The sequence below is a fragment of the Equus quagga genome, chromosome 1 (genome assembly GCF_021613505.1).
Source record: "Equus quagga isolate Etosha38 chromosome 1, UCLA_HA_Equagga_1.0, whole genome shotgun sequence".
Classification (NCBI taxonomy): Eukaryota; Metazoa; Chordata; class Mammalia; order Perissodactyla; family Equidae; genus Equus; species Equus quagga.
Window position 1 is genome coordinate 65,582,163 of NC_060267.1, and position 16,335 is coordinate 65,598,497.

The window sequence follows — 16,335 nt, forward strand, 5'->3', positions numbered from 1 at the left end:
CTCTCCATCCCTCTTACCTTTCCCTTATCCTTTCTCACCAGCCTGAGGAATAAGAGAAAGTGTGGAAGACACCTTTCCTTGTTCCTCAAAAGCTGACACTTCACTCCCCAGATAAAACCTGGTGGCCACATTGGGTTCTACCTGGGACCCTAATGCTGGCTCGGCCTGGAGGCAGTGGGCTTAGTCTGCAATCAGATCCTGGTTTCTTCCAGTCTCATAAGCATATCATTTTCCTGTGTATTCAGACATGAATCTCTGAGTGATCTGTTGACTTATTAACATATTTTTCTCTCTTCTTCCCAGTCCCAGGAAATATCATTGCCTAGGTTCTCCTATAACTAGTTCTTATAATTATAGAGATTTTTTTCCATTAAGAAAATACTAAGGAAAGCAAGGGAAACAGATTAATAAAAATTATGAACAAAAAAATAGTGAATCATGTTCGGCTTCGGTGGCCCAGCGTTAGCCGGTTCGGATCCCAGGTGTGGACCTATGCACCGCTTGGCAAGCCATGCTGTGGCAGGCGTCCCACATATAAAGTAGAGGAAGATTGGCATGGATATTAACTCAGGGCTAATCTTCCTCAGCAAAAAGAGGAGGATTGGCAGCAGATGTTAGCTCAGGCCTAATCCCTAAAAAAAAAAGTAGTGAATCAGAAACAATAGAAGTGGTAAATAAAATCAGGAGCTAATTCTTTGAAAAGTAAAATGTACAAGCCCCTGGCAAGTCTAGTCTACTATAAGAAAGGCAGAAGTAAAAAGAAAGTTAAGAAAGAAACGAATGTATAAGCAAAAATAAATAAACCTTTACAAATCTACACTGTATTTGTATTTAAATTGTATATACAATTTTGTGCCAATAAATGCTTGAATCTCAATAAAATTGAAAACATTCTATGAAGAGATAATTTACTAAGAATGCCTTAAAAAGATGTAGTAAAGATAAATAGATGAATAACAATAGAATAAATTTTTAAGTGTATCTAAAATTTATCTCACAAAATGGTATTGGCTGCAGACACATAGCTGTAGTATAAATTCTTCAAACTTTTAAGGAATAGAAAATCTGTAATATATAAAATGTTCCAGAGTCTAAAAATAAATGGGAAGCTTTTCAATGCACATTACAAAGCAAGAAAAATATGGATTTTAAACACTTAGAAAGTCTACTTACACATCCACAAAAGCACCCTGAATGGCAACAATCTCACTTAAGAATATTGATGTAAGGAAGAGAAAGGATTGATAGATTTGTCTACCTAAAAATAAGCATTTCTATCAAAATAAAAAGTAAATTAAGATTGTAAAAAAGTTTGCAGCATATGAGGCTCAAATGTAAATATCCTTAACGCTTAAAAAGATGAGCTTCCCAAAATAAAAATGGGAGAGGACAAGAATAGACAATTAACAAAACAATAAATTTTGTGCATATAAACATTTCTAAACTCATCAATTACCAAAGAAAATTAATTTTTAAAAACACAGCATTTTCCCCATATAAAATTGGCAAATGTTTTAAAGAAACATAGCCCATGTTGTTGAAGGTGTAGATACTTTCATACAATTCTAGTCAAAGAGATTTTCTTTCTGAAGAGAAGCTTGTCAAAGATGTATTAAGAGTTTTATAAACTTCAGACCCAGTCATTAATTCCATTTCCTGAATTTATGTTAAGAAAATAATCAGAGTTTTATATATATACAAAGATTTGTGTGTAGGGATGTTCATCTCATCAATAGTGTTAGTAGTGAAAAAATAGTAGAGGACCGTATAAGTACATTATTGGGCAGTCATGTTTTTGAAGGACCTTTAATAGCAATGAAACATGCTTGTGATTTAATGTTAAGATTTTTTTAAAGGCTAAAGTACTGCATATAGTATCATGAGTAAAATCTTTTTCGCATCTACAAGAGAATCTGACTGTCTCTTAATTTTCTGGCTCTGTTTCGCTAGAAAAAGAAAAAGATGATATCTATCAACTGTGTTGCTTGGCAAAGTTAACCCCTGATTGGTGAATTGCATCTGAACTCAGAGAACCATAATTACCCAAGAAAGTACCATGTTATGACTTCCAGTGCAGTGACTCTGGAAACTCGGGATGTCCACTGTGGGGCCTTAGAAGCTGTACCTATGGAGTTGCTTCACCATATATTGACTTCTATAGGGCATGAGGCTTTTAAGCCACGGTGGCTCCTGCATTTGCTGATATGTCTGAGGTCTCCTTGCACCTGAGCTGTACTGTGCTGCTGGACTGCTGTGAGAACACTTGCTGAAGAGAAGCATGTGATGCTACCCTGTTGGCAAGCTATGGTTCCTTCCAAGTGGACCAGTGCCAAATGTAGCATGTGGTTGTTTGTGGGTCTGAGTATTTAATAGACCCTAAGAAGATACCTTCTGTATGTTGCAAGTATAATCCCAAATGTATAATTACATAAAAAAAAAGACTAGTAAGAAACAAACTAAAAATTTATAGCTATTGTCTCTGAATACTAATGGTACAGTTAATTTTTTCTTTTCTTTTATACTTTTATGTATTTCGTTCAAAATTCTACATGAATGGATATTATTTTCAAATAGAAAGATATATTTTAAAAACAAATTATGTACTCCAGTTCTTCTGGCAATAATTATGAAATGACCAATCTTAAATAAGACTTGGAAATGGCCATTCTAAAAAACAAAAATACACATGGCCAAAAAACAAAAATAGAAAAACAGAACTTTGTGAACAATTTCTCTTCTCTGTGGGCAAAAATGATAGATCTTTCATTCTAACATGTTCAGTAGAAACTCTTCTTGAGGCTACAGGTGTTGATCATATCTCTTCCATCTTTTCCATATCTCTTCCAATCACACAAATTTGACTTGAGAGTCAAATATTCTAATGGGAAGCCAAGGGGATATAGTCAATGAACAGTAAACTAAGTATTAAGAAGCTAAAGTTCTACTCTAGCTCTGAAGTATAGAACCCTGATCCAGCCTTTCCATCCCTTTGTTCTCTGGTTGAAAAATGTGACCAATAATGCTGGCAGGGCCCTAAGATATGTGCTGAGGAATATTCCATAAATGATGATCATAAGAATAACATCTTTAATTCACTTATATTCTACAATCCTTGCCTAATTGATCCCCACAACATCCCAGTGAAATAGGAAAGAGACATCCCAAAGAACATAGAGAAAATGTATGGTCCAATTCTCTTCATTTTTAAGTTGAGCACACTGAGACTTAACAACGTTAATTTGCTGAAGGTCCCAGCTAGCTCTGTAGGTGACTGGACAGATGGCCACCCATTGGATTCCACTTTTATTTTCCTCCTGAATGAGGGACATTGCTAGCAACCAGGGCGTCTAATAGCTGATGGGTGAATGGCAGAGCGTTGTGTGGCCTTGGAACCCTGCTGATGGTGCTTGATCTTCCCCCCAAGACCTGAAAACATGTGATCAGCAGTAGGACAGAAAGCAGAAGAACCCTTTTGAAGCTCAGGGACATTTCCTGGGAGCAAGGAGCTGTGTTCATTTCTTCTGCCCCATCATATGGAGGTATGGCTTGTCTAAGAGCAGCCTTTGTTGGGCAACTGGGACACAGATCCCAAGGCCCTAACTCAGCACACCCCCTACTTCTGAGTGTGCATCCTTCATTCTCTTCACAGTGCAGAGTCGTCCTTTCTCAGGTTTGCTCTTTCAAGAGAGGCAGGGGTCCCAGTCATGGCTTTGCTGCCTGAAAGTCATGTTCCCTCTATGAGTTCAATTTCTCATCTGGAAATAAAAGGAAGGGTTGGGCTAAATGGTCTCCAAGATCTTTCCAGTTCTAATATTCTATGAGAAATGAGAAAAGAACAATCTGATTGGAAGCCTACAAATGTCAGATTCCCAACTTCTAAGTCTCGACTTTCTTTCTAGAGATCGATTTTACACCTCTGTGACTGGTCAAGTGTTTCACAGAACTGCAGCTTTTTATTATTCCTCCTTAAACCCGTTTCCCTGGAGTAGAAAGAAGGCAAGACTCTGGGGTGACTTATGTGACACTAACAAATGGCAATTTTCAAAAAAGTAGCTCAACCTGGACTTGTCCTTGGTTTTCTGTGCATTCTGACGCACGTTAACCATAGAAGAACCCAGCACCGTATTGCTGTCTCTGTGGATAGGCATTACCAGCCGTATTCACAACTGCAGGGATGCACAAGGAGACGTGAGGGAAAAGACTCTGCCACGTGTTTGACCTGTCATTTCCTATTTCTCCTTCGGTGCTTTGCCGTCAGAAAACATCAGCATCATGTTGAGGCAAGGCCACATGGGATAAACTGCACAGGGACAGGCCACTGCTGTCCCAGATCTTAGGAATGGTTAGAGCTTGGAAGATTTATTGCATCCAGAGCCGTTTACCCAAAAGTGGTGGCCCACACTCCCAAGAAATCTGCAGGGTGCTTCAGACCAAAGTGGAAACCCTGCGCTGACTACTGCCTCTGACCCTTCCTGAATAAAGGCACACACTCAGAGTCCAAGGCAGAGAATCTGTTTGGAGAAGAGGGCATGACTGGGCGGAGAGTCTGATTCACCCTCATTTTATCTCAGCCCCAGTGCCACAAGGCATGAGAAAATGGCTAATAAACCTTTTTCTTGGCCTCACCACAGAGTGGCAGGGGAGTATTTAGTACTGAAGCAGCAGAACATTTGACACCCAGCCCGAGAGAGTTGAAACAGCTCTCAGTTGGCATGCAAGTGTGCACGCACGCTTATCCAAGACTCATCTAGAATTTCCTAGGAAAGGAAGAGACAAACACAATTTGACAGAAAGACACAGTTTGGAGGAAATTGTGAATCTTCATTTGGGGGGTTTCTGGGCTGTAAGCTCTTACAGTGACTGTGAAAGCCCAAAGCGCAGTGTGATCACAGAGAGGGCTCTCAATAAATGCACGTCCGTTGGCTGGCTGACCAGGGACGCAGCTGCTGAGGCAAAGGAGACATTGTAGGACCTTGTACTGCCTCATAAGCTGCCTCTTCCAGGCTCTGAACAACCTCATCTGTTGAAACCCCTTTGAACACTTTGTAATTCACATCTTTTCCCTTTTGTACATTGTCTCGTGGCTTCCTTTTTTTTCCTTTTTTTTTTTTTTTATCATAAGCACATTTTCTTCGTTGCTAATGTAGTTAGTCTTTAGAATTTACATTTTTTTCTGGGAAAGATTTATAGATATCCCCCTTAATTGTTGTGGATTTTTTTTAATTGATGGAAAAAATCCATTTCCCCATTTTTGTCTATGCTGCAAATGAGTGCTCTGAATTCCTTTACAGATTGTTTTTGCCCCTGACATCATCCCACAGAGACACTTGCTTACCACTTTTAAGATGCCCCTTCTCAGGACTGGTGACTACGTGATTGCGTTAAGAGCTTAGATAATTTGTTTCTTGAAAAGACTATTGTTTGCCTAGAATTATGTGATGGTCACCTTACTTGGTGATCACGATACTTTTTACCTTTTCATTGAGAACAATATTTTAGCTAACTCATTTTAAATTCCCATTTCTCTTATATCCACTGTCCAGAAATAGAAGCATAAGAAACTACTGTGCTTTGGAATGTAGCATACCACCTGGGTGCTACGTTCTGTATCAAGTGTGAGCTTAAGACAGCCTTCTGAATGGGTAGATACAGCCCCTGGATTAAGACCAGTAAGGAGGCTCCAACCCACAAAACACTTATTATTCTAGCTGCTGAACGATTTTTAAAATGCTGTCATCCAAATGGCTTTGATTCTGTTGCAGCCTTGAGCTTTGAAAGGCATAGGAAGTGTCTAGGGCTGAATTTCTTTGTTTACACTGAGGTGTGATGAGGCAGAAGTCAAGAGCCCTTGAACCAACCAAAGCTCAGCAAGTGAGAGGACCAGAACCCCTCTGCAGATCTGGGTTGTCAATGGCACACATCAGGAGAGATTAAAGCAGAATGCAAGGACACTGGCATTCAGGACTGGCAGCATAGTGTGTACATTAAAAATCTCCTGGGTCACATTTAAATAAAATCTACAACAAAAACCATGTCTGTCTTTCTTGGAAATGCTGAGCACTGTGAAGCCTCCCAGGGAGACTATTGGAAGCATCTAAGAATCCCTGGGACTAAAAGATCTGAAGCTACTTGGACACCAATATTGGGAAGTGTGCAAAGAACCCTCTCCTCTTCCTCAAGCATGACACACAGACAACTCAGAGGGGGGCTACCAGCTTCTGCTGTCCTTTAGGAACCCAGGTGACAGAGATATCAGGTGATGTGATGACTCTGGAGAGGTCTGCATCCACTTTGCTTTACAGGAAGAGTACTTGGTGAGGGCCGAGTCCCATGGGATTTTAAAAGTGAAAGAAGGCTGAAGGAAGAAGCACCACAAGAAACCATGCTGGCCCTGGAGAGCTTAACCTACAGAACTGAGATCAAAGCCCAGTCATGTGATTTTAGTTTCCCTTAATCAGTCCTCTCTTGTCAGCTCCTATTGTAAAGGCAAAGAGGTGGGAACTGAAAAAGCACCTTGGAGGTCTTCTAGTCCAACAGATGGGAAACTGACAGATTGACAATCGAGAGACTGAGGCCCAGAGAAGTCAAGAGGCTGGTCCAAGATCAAACACCTGCTTAGCAGCAGAGCAAAGCTAGAGTCACAGCATGTTTCCTTACTCCAGGACTAGGCTTGATTTTTTTAAATCAACTTCAACACACATTCTTGCCTAGATAGACCAGGAAGTAAAGGCAACAGACATTTCTTGAGCACCAATAGATGCCTCGACATACATTTTTTTAATACTCTAAACAATTTTCTGATACAGTTATTCTCCTCATGTTCAAAATTATGAAAAAAAGGAAAACTGAGGCTCAAAAAGGTTCAATTACTTGCCCAAAGTCACACATCAAGAAAGGAGACAGCTGGGATTTCAACTCCACAGCCCACATTCAAGAAACAGCGATAACTTTGATATTGGCAACTATCAGAGCCACAACTAGCCTATGTGTGAACCCAAATCATATGTTCCAGGAAGTCTAGATGCACTTGTTAATGACAACCATATATAACATGCAGTGAATCCCCCTTACACTGTGAAATTATAATACATCTTTCAGTGACCTTTTTTTTTATGCAGACTGTTTATATTTTGAGATCTAAAAACTGTCCCCTAAATATTTTACATATATACCACTTATTTACCACTTACCAGGTCTCCTGTAAAATGTTTGTGAAGAAATGATGTCTAAAAGATAACACGCCAAACTGATTCACTATATTCCAGGGTAACTTGTTTATTTTCCATTACTTAAAGTATATTTACTTGTATCTCAATGTCTTATGTCACTTGGGATTGTAGCTGGCATAGCTGGGATGAGAAATACACCAGTGGAATTCATTTGCAATTCATTTATTGTCAGATCTAGGGTTTGGCCTTGATCGTTTCTCACCAGAGGGTACTCTCATTTGCTATGAGTGATATGGTGTTTGTTAGCCAACAATCGAAAGGTCCTAATAGGCAGGGCAGCCAGGGCCGAACACATGGAGGGTCCCACATGTCCCAGCTGCTCTCCAAATAGAGTGGTAGATAGAGGCAGAGTGTGTGTGGTGAAGATACAGATGGAAGAACCCAGCCATTGCCAAAACCAGAGTCATAAATCTGCCACAGTGTGCATAGTGGCATCCAATGTGGGCTGAAGGCCCGGCAGGAAAGAAGAGAGGCCCCTTCCTTTGTCGAGCAGAATCTTCTCTCTCTCTCCAAGCAGAATCAGGCCCTGAATGAGACTATAGGATCCAGTGGATGGAGAAATAGCACCCTATGTGTGGTCAGCAAAATGCGGAAAATGAACATCCACGAAGCCCACTCACTGGGGTCTGAGAGCTGGATTGTTCGTCAGCAAGCTTTATGTCCATCACAGTCTTAACTAAGAACCAGGAATATCTTCCTACCTGTTAGTTATAAAATGACCCTCTTCCCCTCTCTCTTCCTTCCTTCCTTATGTAGAGATTCACTATCACTTAATGTATTCCACACGTTATGTCAGTAACTAGATATATAGGTTAGTATATATCCTTGCTCACATTTTTCTTTTTGCTTCATACCTCAATTGTGATTTGAATATTGCTGGCCAATAATAATAATTCTAGTACTGCTTATTATCTTTGACATGAGAGTCTTAGGACGTTTTACTTATGGATGTATTTGAGCCCTGTACCCTTTTGTGTGACAAGTTCTGTTTGGTCTGGTATGCCTGGGAATGATTTTGTTTAGATTTGTGTGTATGTACCTATGTGTGCCACCTGTGTTTTTAACAAGAATAGGTCATGTGTAGATTTTCTCACACATCTTGCTTTGCGTCCTATTGTGTGAGTAGTGGAAAGCTTCACTGAATGGAGAACTTCTAGAATTTGCACATCTCTTTCCTATAGAATATAACGTTTTTGGCTTCTGAAATAGCTGAGGCAAACAATGCTTATTTCTTATTTATTCTCATGTGTTTATCACTCTCCATTCCATTTTCCTGATTTACTTTTTAATCATATGTCATTTTACAAAATTACATGATATATTTATTAGTTTGTGTAACCCTCCCCCCCATGCAGCTGTTCACAGCTATGCCTCCGGTGCTAGAACAATTCCTGGCAGAATGGGTACTCCCAATCCAAAAATGTTGAATACAAAATGAGTACATGAGTGAATTTAGTTCAAAAGAGAGAATTCACTTTCTGTTACTTAGTTCTTGGTTTTTATTTATTCTTAAGGAATACCCCAAGACTTGCGTGCTTTCTGGCCTATATTAGGACTTCCTGCAGTGCTCATCTTCAGAGAAATTAAGCTCATAGGGTTTTATCCGTGAATAGATCCTCTAAATATTCACTCTTTTATTTATTCAACAAATATTGATTGAGGCTATTATATACCAGTCCCTGTTCTAGGCACTGTACAAAGAAGGGCAAAAGTCTTTCCTGTAAGGACATCATAGTCAAATGAAGAGGCACATACAAATCATAATTGTCATTAATTTGATAGATGTCAGGATATAGATCTGTGTAATGTGTTGTGGGAGCAATGACAAGACAGGATGTCCCTTTTCCTGAGGGGACCTGGCAAAGGCTTTGGGAAAGACAGTGACATTTTCACTGAGTCTGGAAGGATAAATAATGGAAATCATTTTTCCTTCTTTATAGTCTACCTGATTAAACCTGCATTCCAAAACACTTTCATGAATATGATATACTTAATTCATTCAACATTGAATAACTGCTATGAACCTTATACTGGGCTGGGTCTTGCAGGTATAAGAAAATAAGACAGGCAGGTCATCCCATAACAAAGAATAACATTAATAATATGTAATTGTGATAAGAACTAGAAAGGAGGAACACAAGGTAAGAGATTCATGTACAATGAGAATACCTAAGCTGGTCTGTGGGATCAGAGAGAGCTCCCTCAAGAAAATAGTATTTCACGTATCTGAGCTTGCTTGAATCTATCCCCATCTGTTCACTAAGATAAAGCACAGTATTGCAGTTCCATCCTGTACAGTAGGGACAAACAAAGCCCCTTGGCACCTTATTTTGGCAAAAATAGGCCTTAAGAGGGAGGACTGAGTTTTTCAAATTATCCAATATTTTTACACAGCAGAGTATCAACTCATTGTTGATTCCACGGGATGTTAGGCACCAAATATTTCTAACTCTGCACAGCCATACTTACGTAGCACCCGCCAAGGTGATCTATGCTGGCTCACTGTTTGCCTGTCCAACCCTGAATTCTGTCTATTCCTGCTGACTTCTTATCCCACCCCATTCTGACTTGCCCATAGTTCTATTTCCACTACACCATTCTATCTTATACTTGAGTATCATGAGTTTTCAGTGTTTAAAGCATATTACATTTAACTTGTTTTCTATGTTCTCAATCTTAAACACAAATTCAATAAATATTTTTATTGAGTCACTACTATGTAAAAATGTCCTAGTTGAGAAGAAGGACTCTGGAACCAGGTTTTCCTGGCTTCAGGGCTGGGGTTTGTGACTTCCTAGCTCTGACAGCCTTGGACAAATTATTTAAGCCTTCTGTGCCTCAGGTGTCTTATCTATACAATCAGGATAACAGTGTCTACTTATAGGTCACATTCTAGAGCCACTTCAGACAGTATCTGACTGTGTGTGGCCATGTCCCTGAGACCTTCAGTTTCTTCACTCATAAAAGGAAGGGGGGAAAAATCTATAAATGATTCTAGTTTTAAAATTCTATAGTTTAATTTCCATCACCCGTGTGCCGTTCATGATGTTGTCATCTTTATCCATCTAAGCAGATATTCCATGATGACAGGAGGAATGTAAGCATGGGAATTCATAAAACATTAATAAAGTTTATCTAAAACCCCAGCAAATGCATAGCAAAGAAGAGCATCTATAAGGTTGCATTCTTCTGGGGAAATGTTGAGATTAGGATAGGAAAATAAAAATGGCATACGAGGTGGTGGCAAGCTTGGACTTTGGCACCCAGTTGCCCTGGGTACCAATCTCAGTTCAGACACATGCCAGTTGTATGCTCTGGAGGGTAAGTTACTTAACCTTGATGAACTTTCATTCTTCACCAGTAGAGCGAGGGTAGTAATACATACACTAGGGATCTTGCGAGCATGAAAAATACTATGATAAAGTGCCTGACACCCGGTTTTCAATGGATAATGGTAATTATTAACTTTTTATTCTTCATTGATGATTTTCAGTCTTCAGTTGTGGCAGTGTTAGAGTTGGTGACAACTTGCCTCATGCCAGTTCCTCATTTTAAATGGGAATACCCTGTGGTGGGTGCTTAAGCATAGTGAAGAAACATAAGATGTGGTCCCTGTTATCAGGGAGCTTACAATCTCTGCAAAGGCATTATGATTTAAATGGTAATATACATGTATTAGTTCAAGATAACAGGAGAGAGGTGCCAGTCGTTAAGAAGGGATAGTCAACCAGTTCAGACTAGGAGAAATATAGCTCAGGCAAATGTGTTCAAAAATAAGGATCTATCATCTAAATGATGGTAGTATTGCCACATAATGAAGTAATAATTTATTACAATGTGTATGTGCAATGCATTGTTGGGCACATTGACTGTCCCAGTCATTCCTCATTATTGCAACTCACACATTCAGTTAAAAAATTCAATCTCAGCATGAGTGAGCCTTATCATAAATTATTACAATTTATTGTTTCAACTTATGTTTTTATATAACCTTAGAATTTAATATTATAGCCTAAAATCTGTCTGAAATTATCGATTATTGCTCTCTCCAATTCTTTTGAAAAGTTAAATGCAATCTACTAGTTAACTCTCCATCTCTCCAACATGCTATCTTTTGAAAGGATTTTGAAGCCTCAAAAAAGAATTTTTTTAAAGCCACTGATCTCTTGTATTAGACAGCTCTCCAACTTGACATTTCTTAAACATTCCTTCCCCAGATTTTTATTGGTGAGATATCCATGTATTTCATAAAGTCAACCAGAGAATCTCTGATTGCCCAGGAGAAAACAATTCTAACCGGAGAATGCTGTTACCTGAACCCTTTACTCCGAAGGATCATAAGATTCATAGGTGAGTACAAGAGCATGCTGAGCTGAGCCCCTACTTACAAGTGAAATTTACTAAAGATGAACACACTCGATAAAATAAACTAAGCTCTGGCAGTATCAACTTTAAAAGCAAGGGTTGCTTTGGGGATTTTCCAGGAAGTGCAGAAATTGAGCCTGATCCTAGTACCAAGTCGAATGTTTTATCCTTGAGGTGAAGCAGTACTTATTAAATTGTCTTACAAATTATTTCAGCTTTGATTTTTTCCCCTATACTACATTTATATGAGATTCTCTCTGGACGTATATTTTAATATTGCCTGGGTATTGCTATATACCCTTTAGCTAAGTTAGACAAGGACAGGGACAGCATGGGAGACCAATAAAATGAATTTAGAAATAATCAAATTTCCTGACAAAGATTTCCCATCCAGTAATTTTGTTATGCAGGGAACTTAACAAAGTATGGGAAATCTAGCCCATCAGGTTCTTGAAAATAATGCCTTTCCAAAGTTGGAAAACAAATACTTTTATTAGGGTTCATGACAAGGAATAATGAAGGCATGTTCTACGTCCCTCCTTCTAGGACTTTTATAAAATCTTCTGAGGAGATATGGATGGTGATTATAGATATGGGAATGAATGTATACATGGGTATAGGTACGAATATAGATCTTGCAGTCTCTCCAACAGTAAGTACTCAACGAATACAAGTACTACAGCATTCTAATGAGATCCTGCAAATACCTGCTTCTTGGGAGCCAGGATAAAACTCCCCAAGTGTGAACATGGCTGGGATTCAAACCAGCCATGGTGCCATTTAGAACATATAGAACTGACTATTGAGAACATGAGGACCAGAATACAACATGCTCTCAGCTCTTTTGGTTATCCTTGATCCCTTTTTTTTTTTTCCTATTATAGAAAAGGGTTGAATTTCCTCAAGTTATGAGCAAGAGAGCACGTCAAAAGCAAATATGCAATAACTTATATGATTGGAGTGAAACGAGGAAAGCAGTAGAATGGGAAGCCTAAGAAAATCTAATTTAAAAGAAGCAAAGCTCAACATTAAAATAGTTTTCGACGTTTACTGATGGTATTTGCAGAATGACCTGTGGAAATCTGTGGTCAGCTCCTTGGGTATACCCTAATCAATATGACGTCACCACTGTCTAGTTCACTCATTCCTAACAGTGATGCCTTTCAAAGATGTCCAGAGTTTGGTCACTTCCCACCAGAGTGGCTAGATAATAAATCATCAAGGAGAAAAGAGAAGGAGAGAATAGAATATTTATTATACAGGATGCTGGACTAGACGCTTTATATACATTATTTCATTTAATCTACCGAACACCCTGTAAGGTAGGTTGCAGTCCTACTTGTGCAGATGAAGAATCTGGTTCGAAATGGGATAAAGTAACTTTTACCAAAGGGAAGGAAGGAGAGAGGGAGAGAGGGAAAGAGAGAGAAAGAGAAAGAATGTTTCCACACACGTACATAATTTGATTCTGGGAAGAAGATTTTGTGACCACTGTCTGATCTGCTTCCTGCTCACGTAATTAAAGCAAGTGTCTCAAAGCAGGGGCGTATTAGATTACAGTTAAATGGAAATATCTTTAAAAGTCACTTTTCTTTTTCCTTTTTGATTTTATTGGGATCATATTGGCTTATAACATTTTGTAATTTCAGGTGTACATTATTATATATCAGTTTCTGTGTAGACTGAATCATGCTCACCAGCAATACTTTAGCTTTTATCCATCACCATACATATTTGCCCCTTTACCCCTTTCACCCTCTCCCCACCCCCTTTCCTTCTGGTAACCACTAATCTATTCTCCTTACCCATGTGTTTGTTTATCTTCCACATGTGAGTGAAATTATACAGTGTTTGTCTTTCTCTGTCTGGCTTGTTTCCCTTAGCATAATACCCTCAAGGTCCATCCATCTTGTTGCAAATGGCATGATTTTGTCTTTTTTATGGCTGAGTAGTATTCCATTGTATATATATACCATATCTTCTTTATCCATTCATCTGTTGATGGGCACTTGAGTTGCTTTCACATTTTGGCTACTGTGAATAATGCTGTGATGAACATGGGGTATGTAAATCTCTTTGAGTTGTTGATTTCATGATCTTTGGATAAATACCCAGTAGTGGGATAGCTGGATCGTATGGTATTTCTATTTTTAATTTTTTGAGGAATTTCCATACTGTTTTCCATGTAAAAGTCATTGTTATTTTTCTTTGGCAAGGATAAGTCATACCTATTTGTGACCCAGTCCAGCTGGGCCAGAATCCAAAGAATGGAAATTTTAACTGGCATCTATCATTTATATAGGTCTGCCTATATGGATTGACAGGGCAAGTTTCTGTTCATCAAGGAATGTCAGAAGATCCCCACCATCCAGGAATGAATCCTGCAGATTGCCTATTGTGGTACCTGAAATTCCCACTTTGGTTGCTGCCTTGGGCTGAGGCATGGTTTCAGGAAGACAACTATTAAAGTAGAAATTTCTCATCCTGGAGGAGTATCAAATTCCTATTTTCATAATCAATGGCACATTGGTCCATTAGGGTCCATCATAAGCTAGCAGAGAGGTAGATCCTGAGAGCATAAGCCAGGGACATTCAATTGAGATCAGTAGGAGTTCAGCAGCCTGAGCTACTGCTCATAGGGAGAGGATGCTGGAGTAGGGAGGCAGCCAGCAGGCGGCATGTAAGTCTTGGAGAATTAGTGGAATCAGCAGTGAAAGGGAAGGAGGATGGCTGAGTAAAGAAACACTTGCTTCATGCTTTCGTTTTATGTCACCAGGATCTGTCCAGTTTCTTAAATCAAAAACTTAGAAGTTACCCTAAGCCATCTGGGAACTTGTTAGAAATGTAAATTCTTAGGCCTCACCCCACACCTAGTGAATCAGAAAATCTAGGCATGGAGCCTGATAATCTGATGACAAGTTATCCAGGCGGTTCTGATGCGTGCTAAAGTTGGAGAGCCACTGGTTTGGGTCATTTCGATTTCTTACCCCTTTAAGTGGTCTCTCTAAATCTTGTCTTGCAACTTGCCTCCATTCACCCCAGCCCTGCAAAAATGCCATCTGTTGACCATTTTGCAGATCTTTCTAGAGCAAAAAATATGATCAAGTCATTTCCCTGCTTAAAATCTTTCAATGTATCTCTAATGTTCTCAACATAACCTACAAGGCCCTTCATGATTTGAGGTCTTCTCATGTCTCCAGCCTCATCTTGTGCTACTCCCTCAGAAGGACCTCTTCTCTGACCCAGCTATACTGCTTTCCAGGCCCTCAGAAGGGCAGTGTGATGCCCCACTGCAGTTCCTGTTCACGTGCTGCTCCTTTTGCCCAGAATATCCCATTGCCACCCTCTCACCATTAAAGCTGAAAAATCCTACTCATCCTTCCGAATGCTGCTCCACAGCACCTCTTTACCAACCTGGACAGGGAGCCACCTCCTCTTCCAGGTCCCCACTGAGCCTTCCCCCTATGTCTTTTCTGTGCACTTACCACATTACCGTAATTACTGAAGTCTGTTCTTCGATTAGTTTGTGATCCCTTGGAGAGCAGAGACCGTATCTTTTTCACTCTATATCAACAGCATATTGCAAAGTGCCTGGCATATAATGAATTTTTAATAAATGTTTTGTTTTGGTTTTTTTTGAAAGAGCAAAGATCAAAGATATACTTAGTTAAATCACAGATCTGTCTAAAATTGCTTCCATAAATGCTGATTCTTAAATATTCACTGCCTCCTGTTTAATTAACTTTATTATCACTCTTCAGCTTAGTTCTAGGAAATTAAAGTGCATAAATAAGGCAACTTATAAGGGAAAGTCAGAGAAGTCTACAATGACTTTTCTTAGAGGAGAGTTGGAGGTGGGGAAGGAGTCTGTTTATCTTGAGAAAGGTAATGTACTTTTTCTGAGTATCTGAATTAATGTTTTTTCATAAGAGGAAAAAAAGTACTACTTGAAACAAAGATCTTTTAAATAGAGATGTTTCCTTTGAAAAAATTAAAGTAAAATAAGGCAGTAATCAAAATGTATTAGAAACATTATTGTAAGGAGTTTAACAGTCTTTTTTTCAAGCCCAGTAGCCAGCAGAATACATCCTATGCAATTGGCATTAGAAAATGACAATTGTTTTCGGCTAACTATGCTAATTAAGCTGAAATGGCATGACTTTTGGAGTTTATGTAATTATTCTAGAATCCATTACAAATGGTATTTCCCAACGAATACAATCATCATTGCAAAAATGGCCAATGAAGTAATAAAATATATATATATATATATACTTTTTTTTTTGGTGAGGAAGATTGGCCCTGAGCTAACACCTGTTGCCAATCTTCCTCTTTTTAGGAAGACTGTCCCTGAGCTAACGTCTGTGCCAATCTCCCTGTATTTTGGATGTGGGATGTTGCCACAGCATGGCTTGATGAGTGGTGTGTAGGTCTGTGCCCGGGATCCAAATCCATGAACCCCAAGCAGCTGAAGCAGAAGACACGAACTTAACCGCTATGCCACTGGGCTGGCCTCAGAGAGAAAATGTTTTTAAAGAAAATAATGCTTTATGCTGTCAAGCATGAGAAAAACTTGGGATTCTAATACATTTCTGGTGAGACTAAGTTGGTATACTCTTTTTGCATAGCAATTTAACAGTATAGTTCAATAACATTAAAAATAACTTTTTTTCTTTTTTGGTGGAGAAGATTGGCCCTGAGCTAAGATCTGGTGCCAATCTCCCTCTTTTTGCTTGAGGAA

General features: G+C 39.1%; 1 protein-coding gene across 1 annotated transcript in view; it reads left to right on the forward strand.

Moving 5' to 3' along the window:
* The window catches only part of PLPPR1 (phospholipid phosphatase related 1), a 118,675-nt gene that overhangs the window by 75,621 nt on the left and 26,719 nt on the right, over positions 1 to 16,335 (forward strand). Inside the window, exon 3 of the mRNA XM_046655405.1 lies at positions 11,447 to 11,579. Coding sequence (XP_046511361.1) covers positions 11,447 to 11,579 — 133 coding nt within the window. The remainder of the gene's footprint in view (positions 1 to 11,446; positions 11,580 to 16,335) is intronic.